This window comes from Lutjanus erythropterus, chromosome 12 (genome assembly GCF_056507025.1).
Source record: "Lutjanus erythropterus isolate fLutEry1 chromosome 12, fLutEry1.hap2, whole genome shotgun sequence".
Classification (NCBI taxonomy): Eukaryota; Metazoa; Chordata; class Actinopteri; order Lutjaniformes; family Lutjanidae; genus Lutjanus; species Lutjanus erythropterus.
In genome coordinates, this window is record NC_139328.1 from 12498944 (window position 1) to 12512801 (window position 13858).

Consider the following 13858-nt stretch of genomic DNA (forward strand, 5'->3'; position numbering starts at 1 on the left):
TTTCTCTCTCTGTCTCACACGCTCTCTCTCACAGGGAGTGATAATATTGAACGGAGCGCCTTGCTATGCCATTAGTGCAGTAAAACATCAAAGGAAATGAATAATAGAGAATATGATTTTCTGAAGTGGTGGAGTGAAAGAGTCCTTTCCTCTTCCTGCTGTAGTGAGCCCTGCAGTACATTGATCTGTGGGCAGCCTCAACCTCAGCCAGAGCTCAGAGTCTCAGACGCCGCACCACCACTACGCTACACTACTCTACACCACGGCACCTTGCCACCCAGACACCCCCTTCAGATCTCTACAACACTTCTATTTGCCTCAGTCCACTCCACTTTGACAGAGCTGACACCCTCGACCAAAAAAACAGCCTCGATCTAACATCGCCGAGAGCGAAAAAAAAAGAAAGAGAAAAAAAAGAAAGGGATGTATATATAAGAGAGAAGAAAAAGCACGGAGCATGTGGTTATAATTACACACAGGCAGCACAGTGGTAAAGCCAAGCTGCAGATCTTAAGCCTGCTCGACACTCTCTGTGTAAAAAAGCGCACTGCCTCATTAAATCTCAGATATCATACTGTTCCTGCCCCTCTATACTATGCATAATACTGTCTATCTTTTAGAGGGCCTCTTTTGTTAGCATTTCTCCTTTGCCTTTGCCACATATCAAACATGAATGAGAAACAGGATGCAGGGTCTGCAGAACACTTGCAGAGTCACAGAAGAGCACGACTGGGGGTCTACTTATGAGGCAGATCTTGACACCATGTCTGATTAAGTCCTTAGCTTGTCAGGAGCCTAATGGCTATTGTGGCCGTGTCCGTCAAAGTGGCAAATGCATGAAAAGCAGGTAAGCTTTTCCACTGCTTTTCAATTTGACGTTAAAAAGAGCTTGTTTGGGCCATAACCAACAGTAAGGATGAATTAATGCTGTCACGATAAAGATCTTGTGACGAGACGTTTTAGAAGTTGGAGGCGACAAATTGGCAAAATAGCATGAGAAATCTCACTGCATCCTGAAAAGTTTACCGCCACAAACAACGCTTTTCCCATTGACCATTCCTCAAGCTGCATCCTGAGAGGGGGTTAAAAAATAAATCAGTCAGACGAAGTCAAATGAGGAAAGTGAGAAATTAATTTGTGCGCCCTCCTGATTTCTCCACAGGCAGACATCGATCATGTGGCGGCTGTCTCCCCTCACTCTGGAGATCGAGGTGGTGGAGGGACGGGGGAGAGGGGAGATTCGTGTGTCTGAGGGGGTCGTTGTAATCAGGCACACTCATTAGCTCTACTTTGGCTCTGGATGACAGGAGGTCTCCGAGGCAAGTCTGCCTTTTATGCCCAGTCCTTCATCCCCTTGAGCCGGGGTTAGAGGGGCTAAGGAGGCAGTTTCTTTCCACAGAACCACCCACCAATACCCATCGATACACATTAACACAGCGGCAGATAGATATTGCTCTGCTTTTTTACAAAGATGAACAGAAATGTTTACTGATACATACACACTACGGCAGGGTTCTTCAAGGTTTTTTAGGCCATGGACCCCTTAGCTGATAGAGAAACAGAGCAGAGAGCCCCAACTTCATGTTTTGCATTGAATATTTTTCAGTCTTCTTTTGTTTGCGCTGATGTGTAGCTGTTAAACATTGTCTATAATACGTAAATTGTGCCACTGGCACTGGTCTCTCTCATATCGAAGTTAACTATGCTGATGATGTTGTGAAATAATTTGGCATCATGGGAGTTTCATCACTGTCACATTTAAACAAATCTCTCTAAAATCTATGTGACAGGTAGAAATCACGTTCAGGGACGAGGTAACATTAAAGTTTCATTGATGTTACGCTTAGCCATGACTTCTTTCCTCACACTCTGACGTATCTGATGCATCCTGAGTTTTCCCAGAAATTCTAGCAACTAGCTAGCAATGTCATGCTAACAGGAAATACAATGTTCATGAATGAATTACAGATTTCTTTTGCTCGTGAAGTTACAAAATGTTTCACTGTACCCCACAAAAGTGTTTGTACATAATAATACAGCTAATGGTCTAAAATGTTTCAGTAATATGTAGCTAATTAGTTTGCCATTATAGATAGGTGCCACACAGTGATTTAATAGGTTAACTAGCTATAATTTTATGAGGATTCATGGATAGCCTTTTTTGTTGTTTTTTTATGAATAGGCTACTTTCCATTCATTCATTTTCACTACCACTATGATGGATTCATGTTAAAGCTAACATTTCTGAATTAGAATGTATAAAAACTATGCACCATTTGAACATTTTAGCCACTTGCTAGCTGCTATAACTTCAGGGGAAACACAGCATATGTCAGATATGTGACCCAAATGCCTGAGTCACGTGAAATACATTTTCATCAGCTGTGGTCCCCTCCATCTTAAGAAGCCACCAGTAAAAGTGCAGAGAGCGAGGCCAATGCAGCTAACTATCACCATGCTATAACTGCTGCTGACTTAAGGCTATAATATGTAACACGACCACATTAAAATGTCTAAAAATACTCGACGTATGTTATATATTTTGTTGAACTGCGTGCCTACATTATCCCAAATGTTTCCAATAAAGTTCAAATGCAGAGAAATCCATAATTTATCTAAGGTAATGATATGGTTCTTGCAACTACTTGCTATAACTTCCAGAAAACACAGATATGTCAGACACGAGGATAAGAAAAGGAGGTCGGAGCACGTGACTTAATATAACATGACCAAAACTTTAATATTACCAAAATTTTCATCAGCTATGGTAGTTGTTTAAAGTGAGAAAAACAATGTGAGTATAGCAGCAGAATTTGCATATTGTGTGTTTAAATGTGTTTTTGTTGTTATTATTATTTTTTTTTTTACAAGTATGCCAATTTACTTACTAATAATATGATGGATTTGTGTAAATGTGCATTTTTAGATATATTTTAAATTTTGCAAAAGAAAAAATAATCATCAAACAATAATTTGGTGCCCCCCTGAAGTAACTCTGAAGACCCCCTCAGGGTGGCAAACCCTTTGTTGAAGACCCAGGCACTAAGTGGTCAATCAGAACCGCATGAGAGGGATGATGGATAACACCAAAGGTAAGAAATGGCACTGTATGTGCTCGAAGATTTCTGCCTGCTTCTGTTTAAACACGCTGCAATTCAAGAATCTGAAATCTACCTCTGAATACCTGCTAGATGCTAGGTTTGCAGAGAGATCACAAACATAAAAAATGAAACTGTAGTCATAAGCAGACAGAGAAAAGCCAGGCTCTATCTGTATTTTGCACAGGAGCACTCAGAAAGCTGTGGGTAAATGCTGGACTAATGTGGCAGCCTAGGAGTACCCAGGGTCCCCAGCCTGCTGGGCAAAACCATCCATATCGGGTTTAAAATAACCACGCCTGAGACTTAACCTTTACCAGAGACAAATGAAATGAAAATATACAGTGTGGTGCATCAGGAGCAGGCTTCATTCATAGGGGGCTTTCTGCTAGCCTGACCTGAATTACCGCTCTGTTCCTGGAGGGCCACTGTGAATGGCACGCGTGGAGACAGGACACATTCATCTGAGTAGCTCTATTCTACATCATACAGAGGGTTGGGAAACAAAGAGTTGAAAAAAAAAAAAAAAAAACGGCAGGAACACACAGAAACACAAGGACAGCTTTAAGCACACCTGCATGTATGCATGCACACAAACACACAAACAAAGAAAAAGAGCCACACCGCTGCTCTGCTCTGCCCATCTCTTACTATAAAAACACATGCAACCGTGCAGTTTACAGTATGAAAACCTCAAAAACAGGAAATACATACTTTATATCAGTCTGAACCCAACAAAGATTTTACAGACGCACACACACAGACACATGATCCACTTTCCAGCCGAAAATGATGAAATATGAAATGGAGCATTACCGCTTGGAATGGCAGTCTGCCCGGGACTGTGCTGGTCCTCTGTCACATTGTCTTCTACTGCCAGAAAAAGAGAAAAGCGGGAGAAAAAGAGGGAAAGAAACAGTTAACAGTGCAAAACAAGTTCGACACATTGAGATTTCCTTCTTTTTTATTATTTACTATTGAGATTTTCTGTATGGAAACTCCAAGAGATTTCAACAGCTTTCGACAGCTCAACCTGTGGTTTGGGAATCCACACAAGCCTTTCATATGTATGAGGTTTGGCAACAAGGCAAACAACCACCCACGTAAATAACATATTGGACTGGGTAATGACTTGATGAATTATGAAGGTCTCCCATGAAACGTCCTCCCAACATCAACAGTGACCAAGTAAAAAACACCTTGATGACTGCATTAGTGAGAAGGTTGTGTTAGCTAAATTAGACGGGTATCAAAAAGACGATTTGCAGATTCCAGTACAAACACGGACACGAATCCAAGCTTAAATGCAAAGAAAACTTACATTTATGAGACTAAAGCAGACGCAAAGTGCTTTTGCTCTTTAACAGGATGGCTGACAAAATAGTGACGGCTTGATCGGCACTCAAATCTGCTCATTAGGCGCATGGCAACTAAACCACTTTTGACTTTTTGACAACAGCACTGGCCTTGAAAAACACGACTTCTGTTTAGTAAAAGGTAAGGAACCTTTTACATTGGAGCCTTTGTGGAACTGGTGAGAGTTCCTTGTGGCATGTCAAGTACAAGAAATGAAATGGATTTTAACAGCGGGAAGAGAACAAAAGAGTCTCCCACCTGTTCCATGTAAAATGAGGGTCTCACTGAGGACTTCTTACGCCTCTGCGTTCCACCCCTGCAGTTGAAATGCATTCTCCATTATGTCTTTTCTTTCTAGCCTTTCATTTTCCTGGGCAAAAGAGGAAGGGGGAGTCTGACAGGACCTCCCAGTAGGGGAGTGTGGCAGTGACTGCCAAAGCAGAAACTGGCGCACTTTTAAAATCGCACAAAATATCCTGTACTTTGCATAATTAAGGCAGGATCCTATGGTGGCAGAAGCCTTTCCCTCAGGGGAGCACGAGTCAGTGTCAAGCAGGGTGTCAAACCTCAGTGAAAAATGAAGAGGAAAGTGTCGAGCTGTTTCTTATGAAGATGGCAAACGACGGAGAAACTATGTTTCGCTGTCAGGCCTGTCCGGCCAAAACTGAATTCCCAAGGCAGTAACATTTGTACAGAACTGCCACTATTCACTCAAATATATAAAATCTCTGAGATCGAAAAATTAGACTCAGACTGATATGGGATTTTTGAGACTGATTTTAGAAGAGGGTGCTCAGATTACTGATATGGTGGCCGATATAGTGAATTTTTGAGCTCGAATAGAAATAGACCTTTTCTATGTGGATTGTGCACCAATTTTGGTTTGGTTTTTCCTAACTCTTTTGAGGGTCTACAGGACAGGGGGTGTCGCACACTGTAGATGGTAAAGCCCCCTGAGGCAAACTGTGATTTGTGATATTGGACTATACAAATAAATTTGACTTGACCTGAATTTTGCACCAATATGAGTATGCAAAGGTACCCAAGAAGCTGTTGTCTTAAACAAATAACTTTATTTAAAAATATTATATAATTTATTTAACATGTTAAATAATTTAAAGCTACTACAAGGAGTTTTTAACTGGTAATGAAACAGTCTCAGTTTACTACTGATGCTTCTATATGACCTACATGAGCAAACAAGACCATCTGCAAAAAGATTGTGTATGTCTGTATAGTTATTCCTAATGTCTGCCGCTGGTTGGATTCTCCTTCAAATCAGATGAAACGATCCTGCGTTTACGGCACAGTTACAGTCAGTTGTACGTTAAGAGAGATTTTTATTTAGATATTTTTATTTTTGATTCAGATTTTCTTTTTATCGCAGTGGAAACACTACTGCTTTTTTTCCACAGTGGCTTCCAAAATCAGCGTAATATAAAAGTTCCTTGTAGTAGCTTTAACATATATACACTGTCAACCAATTGTAAAAGTCAACACAGAGAATATAAAGAATAAATAATATAGCTAAATAAACATCAGTACTGTTCAGTTACAGTCAATTGCTGAATATTGTAATACTGTCAATCACTTAAGGGCAGGTTTTAAAATAAGTAATGTTCTCCTGCTCTTCTTGTTCTCATTTCCCCATTGTGCCAAACTGCATTATGTTGTGTAAAAAAGTTTTTATATAGGTGTATATGTTTAAACATATACACCAGTACGGATATATCTGGAATAGGCCCATACAGGGCTGCACAATATGGTAAAAAAAAAAGTCATATTGTAATTATTTTGACAGAAATTGCAGCTGCGATGTACAATATGATTTGTGGAAATGATAATTTCAGTGTCACAATTCTCATTTTAGCTGAAAAAAAAAAAAGTTGTGATGACATTAAATTTATCAGGGGTCTGAGAACAAGATTTGCAGGCCAGGGCATCTCTGCAGCGCCGCAGTACTTCATTATAATGCTGTGTAGTCACACATTTTTCCTTTCTCAAAAAATCACAGGGTTCTTTGATTTGGATATTGCCCTTGGCCAAATTGCAAGTTTGATAAGACTTCAATTAATTGTGCCGCCCTAGGCCCAAATCAGGCCAATATCAGACCAATATATCGGCCGGCTCATATATCGGTCGGGCTGTACAAAAAAAAAATCTCCCTTTCTAGTTGATGTACACAGAAAATATGCCAAACAAATGGTCACGGGTCTGGCAATTAATTAGCTGAATCAATTAAAAGTGATGGAACGGACATAGTTGGACACCATGGAGGTATATCCCTCTGAGCCACCAAAGAGGACTGTCTCAGCCAACACAGAAACCTTGTCCTGTTAAAGGAGGCCTTAGTGACTGACGCCCTGAGAGTTTAATGAGTTTCTCCAGCACTGTTGAGCGCCTTGCATCTAGGATCATTTAAATGGGCTAGGGATAGGGGGTCCTAATAAATCCCCCATGGTTCTATCAGAGATTGGTTGGTGGGAGCCGGAGTTTTTGTTTTGATTACCGTCCCTGTTGGTGAGACGGGGGAGTTCAGGCAGAAAATTCTCTTTTACAATGCCATAAGAACTTAAATATTTGCAGCAGTTTGCGGTGATTTGTCACCACTGTGAACTTATTAAAAGTTTTGTCATTTAAAGTAAACAACTTCCATCGCGGTGCAGATTCTTTTTCTCATTTGCACCTGTCTGCTAGATAATTAATCGCCGGCTAGGAGCGATCATACAGTAGAGGGGTGAGCTGTCATGAAGGGCAAACTCCTGTGATGTCTCATACTAGCTGGACATTTGATCAACAATCCGAACGGCGCACAAATACAAATAGCTGGACCGCTTTAATTAACACACCCATGATCACCTCATAATGACACAACTGAATAAAAACTCACTCCACATTGTTGTTAATTCATCACTGCTATCAGTTAATTAATGTTTGACAAGGTACAGTGTATCACTCAGTCGGTGACAAACTGTAATCATGCTGCTAAGGTTTTTGTTGATACAATACCAAACACACATGGGACCATTTCAGCACTGCTCCTTTGATTTTCAAAACGCCGGAGCAGGAAAAAAACATAATCCCACAACAAGTGGCACCGCATTAAAGGCCACTAATTAACACACTGGCCACACACACACACAAAAATGAACGTAGACTAAGTGTCATTATATTCAGAGTGACAATCCCCATGATAGGACATTTTCCTTTTTAGGGATGAATTAATTTTCAACAGATTTGGGAACAAAACAAGACACAAAAATGCAAAATCACAAAGAAAACAGATTGATCACCACATGCACAGCCCATGATACAAAATTATGATTTAATGGACATGAATAAGCGTATTGTGTATAAATACAGTACATTTTCCTGCATTAATTCCAGGATTGCCACCGTGTTTGTGTGCTCGTGTGTATGAGCATTTCTCAGACCTAAAAAAAAAAAAAAAAAAAAAGCCCTGAGTGTGTTCCTGGATATGCGTGACTCATCTGCTTGGTTACAGCCAGCTTGGACGATACAGTGCCGAACACAATGGCTGTGTAATCCGCCCTGACTGACCGGGAAGGAGACGCTCGCCACAGGGACTACAACTCAATTTAGCTCGGGTCAAGAGGTCAACCCTCCTCAATTAGGGCCGGGAAGGGAGGGAGGAGGACACACACTGCACATGAATAACTTTCTTAATGAGCATTATTTGAACTGGTGATTAGTGTCATAAATAATTTGCAATAGAGGAGCATGTTAATCACGTTGCATAATATTTGTAATCCTCCGTATATTGCCATGTAGTGTAAGCAAATCATGTGAAGAAAAATGAACTCCACTTGTAGCAACAAAAAAAATGGCACGAATCAATAATCTCATTATGCAATTATTATAAATTTAGCTTCCAAAAAAAAAAATTAATGCTATTCATACGGATGCAAATAAGCCGGGCAGCAACGTATCATTTCATTTGGTGGAAATCAATCATTGTCTCTGATTCAGAACTCCTTCTCCATGTGGCAGACAATCCATGACAACAAGAGAGACACATGCCATGGAGTAAGAAGAGATATCGGCCAGCTCCCGCGACACCAAGTCCAACACACTGAGCCGCATGTCAAGAGCACTGACAGCCGTGCTAATGGGATTTTTCCACGGCTCCATCATAATTTCCTTAATGATAATACTAACCATATTTTTGTGTCACATTAGAAAAGTGTTAATGGGTGTTATGCCACAGATCATTAATTGTGAACAGACTGGAATACTGCAGCTTCCTATAAACTAAGACTGACGCAACTGTTAAAGGACATTTTAACAGGGGAGGGGAAAAAAATAGGGCGGTATAGAGTAAGTTTCTGCATTTTTAATTGTGCAATTTAAGAAGTAGCCTCTCTTATATTTAATATTAAACATACGGAATGCAGTGTGTGTCCAAAATAAAGAGTCAAATGAGTTTTTCAGTAGTTTTTCTGACAAAAAATAATGCTTCAAAGTGCCATTATTTACACAGACCAATGTTTATGAGGCTGGAAGGGGGAGTGGTTATGCATCTCTGGACATAATGTTCGAGCATTCTCCAAAAAGAATCACTTTAAATTATGACAAATGTGGGTGTTTAAAAAAAATACACATCTATTTTAGTTTTTCTTTTTTGGTCAAATTTCAACAGCAGTTTTATTCAGTTTCCTCACATGAAGAGAAAATAAATGTACTTCAGGTCTAATGTGAGGAATTTTAACTTAAAACAGACAATCGTGTTAACTTTATTTTTATAGGCCCTACACAAATTTCACAAATCAACCTGTGAGCTTTACATTTAAAGTAATATTTCCTTTCATGTATAGCCAAGCCAAAGCTCCAGCATTCACTCATGTGGCGGCAAATTTCAGCTCCTCAAAAACATCAAATATTTAAGGTGTACATGACACAGCGCTGATTTCATGACAACCGCTATACTTAAAGTAAATGGCGCAGAAAATATATTTATATATGCGGATGACAGGACCTGGAAACTTCCAGCTCAGCCAATAAACACACCAGGACTGACTGAGAGTGTCATTTGTGCTCCAAATGAAAATATCAACTCCAGCCTCACTCACATTATTCAGGAAGTGCTGTAGGACAGAGCAACGTGGCAGTCATCACACGCTACATGCAGGATTTGGAGTGAGATCCTCCTTCCTCCTCGCTGCTGCTCGCCACTGACTGACTGAGGCAATGTGCTGACCCAAAGCCTCCGCACATCAAAACAAAATTACAATGTGCCTACAGTCGAGAAATGTGGAAGGCTCAGGATTGAGTAAATGTCAGTGGCTGGGGTGAAGTGTTTGCATATAAGCGAATGATGTATGGTCTCGTCCTGTGCCATTTATTCCCCCAAGCAATAACGTAGCCGGATCTGTCTCTCAGACTTAATTGAAACGGGACTTGTAATGTTGCCCTTTTCCTCGATGGGACCAAAAACATAACCTCTGACTCCCACAAGCAGCCAATACTGAGGAAGAAGTGGGTGTGTGTGTGTGTGTGTGTGTGTGTGTTGGGGGGGGTACACAAGGGAAAAAAAGAGTGCCAACTGTCACAGCATTATTTTCTCATCTCCTCTACATGTCCACACTATCCACACCAGTCCCCTAAAACCGGTGCACATGATGCCCGTTTTTACCTTCCGTCATGCAAGTACCATGGGTACCTCTGTTTATCCTCCCTTCCGCAGAACAAAGTGTTCCTTCTGCGCAAAAAAAGGCACCGTCCACATTGACCACTGCCTCAAGTCGGCAGAAGACAAGCTATAAAAGTGAAACCTGAAGTCTGCAACCGCACGAAAACACACAGTGCATGCAGGCGCAGGCTCACACACATGCAAAATGTAGTGACACAAATTTTTACAAAGGAAATAAAAATGAAAATTCCTGCCTCAGTGAGGAGCAGTGTCAAGCAACTATTTTAAAAAATGACAAGGAAAGTTATTGTGGACATCTGTATAAGTGTATCTCTGTCCCCGAGGAAAGAGATAGACAAAGAACAATAAATAACATCTGCCTGGCCTTCCTTGGGTCTGATCCAAAACAGGGAAATATCTATGACGTATCTGCATTTCTCCTCCGCTTCAGCAAGTCGGGATGAAGACATGAAAAGTCGGGGATGTTTTGTGCGCCACATTCCTCCAATTTAAATTTTTAGTGACAATAACAAAACAAACAATGTCATCACTCTGACTTCATTTGCATACTGATTTGCTCACTCTCTATCCCTCTCTGCCGCACACATAGACGTACACAAATCTTGACAGATGTTCTTCTGAATGCATGCACACACACACACACACACACACACACACACACACACACACACACACACACACACACACACACACACACACTTGTAGCATGTAGGCATGCTGGCAGGAGACGATTATATATAAGTGATGTGCCTTTTGAGAATAGCAAATGTCACATCAACTAACAAAAACAGTCAATGCCAATCTGGTCTGAGAGAAAATAGGAAATCTATGTATAGAGCTGTTTACTGTGAATAGAGCAGTGCAGGTCTGGAAACACGAATGTGACAATTTTAAGATGTGCATGCACTCACATTTCCACCCCTCTCCTGGGTATTGATTTAAAATGGTGGCTGCATGAATGTACTACCGCAGACCATGTAATCTTCCTTTGAGATGAAGACTTCCGAGAACGAAAGGGGGGAGAGAGGAAAGGGGTCCACAGACCACAAGCTGGGAATGTGAAATTGTGGACAATTATTTGCTGAGCAAAATACAATGCCTGCCAGATGAACTGGAGCTCAACCTCCAAAAACCCCAGCAGCTCCCCCAGCAAAATGCTACAGAGAAAAGTAGTGTGTGAATATGTGTGTGCATGTGTGTGCATGTGTGTGTTCAAGCATGTTGCTCCGTCTCTATTTCCCTCCCCCTTCTCACACACTCACATGTACACTCAGACACAAATGAACGATTGAATTACAACTAGTCCAACTGTTTTTTTCTTTAAAAAAAAAAGAGGGGAAAAGTGTCAAAAAATGAAAAGTCTTACACATTATCTGCTGTGTTATATCCTAAAATAAAATCACAATAAAGTTTAATTATTTTGAAGCTTTAGGGGCAGCCTGACTGAGAAGGAGGAGTATTGAAAACTGGTACAAAACCGGTACTAGTTCTTAAACACAAATGCATGATTGAATTACCTGCAGTTGAATTGTTTGGGGTTTTTTTTTAAACTAGGGGAAAGTAACAAAAAAAGAGAAAAATCTTACACATTATCTGCTGTGTCATATCCTGGCAGATGTTTTATATGACATAAAAAACATAACAAAGTTGAATTGTTTTCAAGCTTTAGGGCAGCCAGCCTGAATAGGATGTGTATCGAGAAGTGGTACTACTTCTCAAACACAAATACACAATCATATTACCTCCAGTCCAACTGTTTGAGACTGAAAGTAAAAGAAGCAAAAAAATATAAAATAACCTTTAATGTCTGCTGTGTTATATCCTGGCTGATGTTTTATATGAAATAAACACATCATAAAGTTGACTTGTTTTAAAGCTTTGGGGCGACCTGACTGATAAAGATAGGTATTGAGAAGTGGAACCGCTTCTTGACTGTCCAGTACCGAAATATCGATAAGCTCCTGGACAAACGATACAGCTATCGGTATTTTATGCAACGTTGTACAGACAGCTGACAACGTTCAAAAGTATGTGCTTACTTTATTAAATTTGCTGAAAATGCAGATAAATGCAATAACTCAGGAAACAATTTAACTTGTTATTTCTGCAACAAAAGTAATAATACAATAACTGTTGAATCTTTATTTTTTTGTATATAATTATTGTGAGGGCTATCAATAAGAGTATTGATAAGTATCGGTATCTATAAAACCCTAATGATACCCACCCCTACTGACTGATAAATCCAGATGTTTACAACTTTTAATGTCCAATTAGCACTCGCCTCTAATTTTGACTGTTGCACACACACACTTACATGTACGCGCACACACACACACACACACACACACACACACACACACACACACACACATCAGAGCCCTCCCTTTCCCCAACATATAAAATGTTTCCTCCTTTAGTTTCTCAGACAGGGGGGGTCACGTGACTCTGCACCCCATTCCATCAGACGGCTTAAGTTGCGACCAGGAGCGTCTTTTAATACATCCAGATGTTTGCCAGCGTCGCGCTGCACTGTTGCTCTCTTAATTATCCACTGCCCTGCCCTTGCACTTTAATCATTATTACAGCAATACAGTGTGAGCTGAAGCCGACTAAGTACGTATATATGCAGCGGATTTCATGCGCAATAAGAGAACAGGAAGAAGAAATGCGTAAAAAGAGAGGGGAAGACAGTTACATTTCAGTGAGCGATAAGTTCAGATCATGCTCGTCTAGACTTGTCATCACCTTAAAATAAAAATGTTCTGAGAGCCATCCAAAAATAGGCTTATCACTTACCTTTCAGGGATCTTGGTTTAGCTTGCTTGCGGCGCGACATCCTATAGAAAAACGCTGAAGTTGCTCAGTTTCTGTCTGATAATTTGCGTAAAGACGGGATAGTCTAAAGGTAGTCTGTCTAAATTTCACTCGCTGCCCTTTTTAACATCACAGAAAAGGTGCAACTTAAAGCCTGTGCAGCGCGGTCTAAACACACGGAGTTTGCTGTTATTTTGTGATGAGTAGGTGGATGTTATAAAATCCAATTACAGCCCGATCGGTAGGTATAGGCGACTCTATTTAGTTGAGCTGTGTGTCGGGAAAAGTGTGAGAATATAGTAATCCCGTCATGCGCTTCTTCCATATATTCTCCGGGAAAACACACACGCGTGCAGATGGCATGATGCTCGGTTTAGGAATAAAAGCGCAATATTTGCTTTTCGCCTCTCATCTCAAATGCATCCGCGTTGAGAAAGACATCAGCAAAACGCCTCCTGTGAGAGTGCACAAAAAAATGCAACAAAACCCAAAAAAAAGGAGGAAAAAATGAAAATAACACTTTTCACTTCATATCCACCTAAACAGCATCAAAACTATCCTAGACTCTTGCTTTTCTCACTCCAGTCAGCTAATCATGAATTAGGTTCGGAATCTGATCTAAGTCTACGTCTAAATTGCCCTTAAAAAGAGGATGAAGAAGCAGAGAGAAGATGGAAGCTCCCTCCTCATCACAAACCTGCAAGGTCTTGGACTGCGCTGTCGCTCCGGTAGTCCACATAATAATGGAAAATGGAAGCAAGGCCCCCAAAGCCATCAGGATGGCTCCAGAGGGGGCCCCTACCCCGCAGGGACTCGCTCTGTACGTAATCACTGAGGAAATCATTGTCAGCCTGCCTGCACTCACACACAGACAGAGAGGCATGATTAAAATCCTAGGGATCATGGCAAGATGCGG

The 13858-nt window shown here is 40.7% G+C and overlaps 1 protein-coding gene across 5 annotated transcripts in view; it reads right to left on the reverse strand.

Moving 5' to 3' along the window:
• LOC146317692 (zinc finger protein 521-like) overlaps nucleotides 1–13633 on the reverse strand; it is a 134178-nt gene extending 120545 nt beyond the window's left edge. For 3 of the 5 annotated variants that reach the window (XM_084731804.1, XM_084731803.1, XM_084731801.1), the window contains exons 1-2: nucleotides 12925–13633; nucleotides 3915–3971 (exon numbers count right to left, since the gene is read on the reverse strand). In XM_084731804.1, the coding sequence (XP_084587930.1) occupies nucleotides 3915–3971; nucleotides 12925–12964 (97 nt within the window). In that variant the 5' untranslated portion in view covers nucleotides 12965–13633. The remainder of the gene's footprint in view (nucleotides 1–3914; nucleotides 3972–12924) is intronic. The other 2 variants (XM_084731805.1, XM_084731802.1) reach the window with 1 other exon arrangement.
• Nucleotides 13634–13858: the final 225 nt, after the last annotated feature.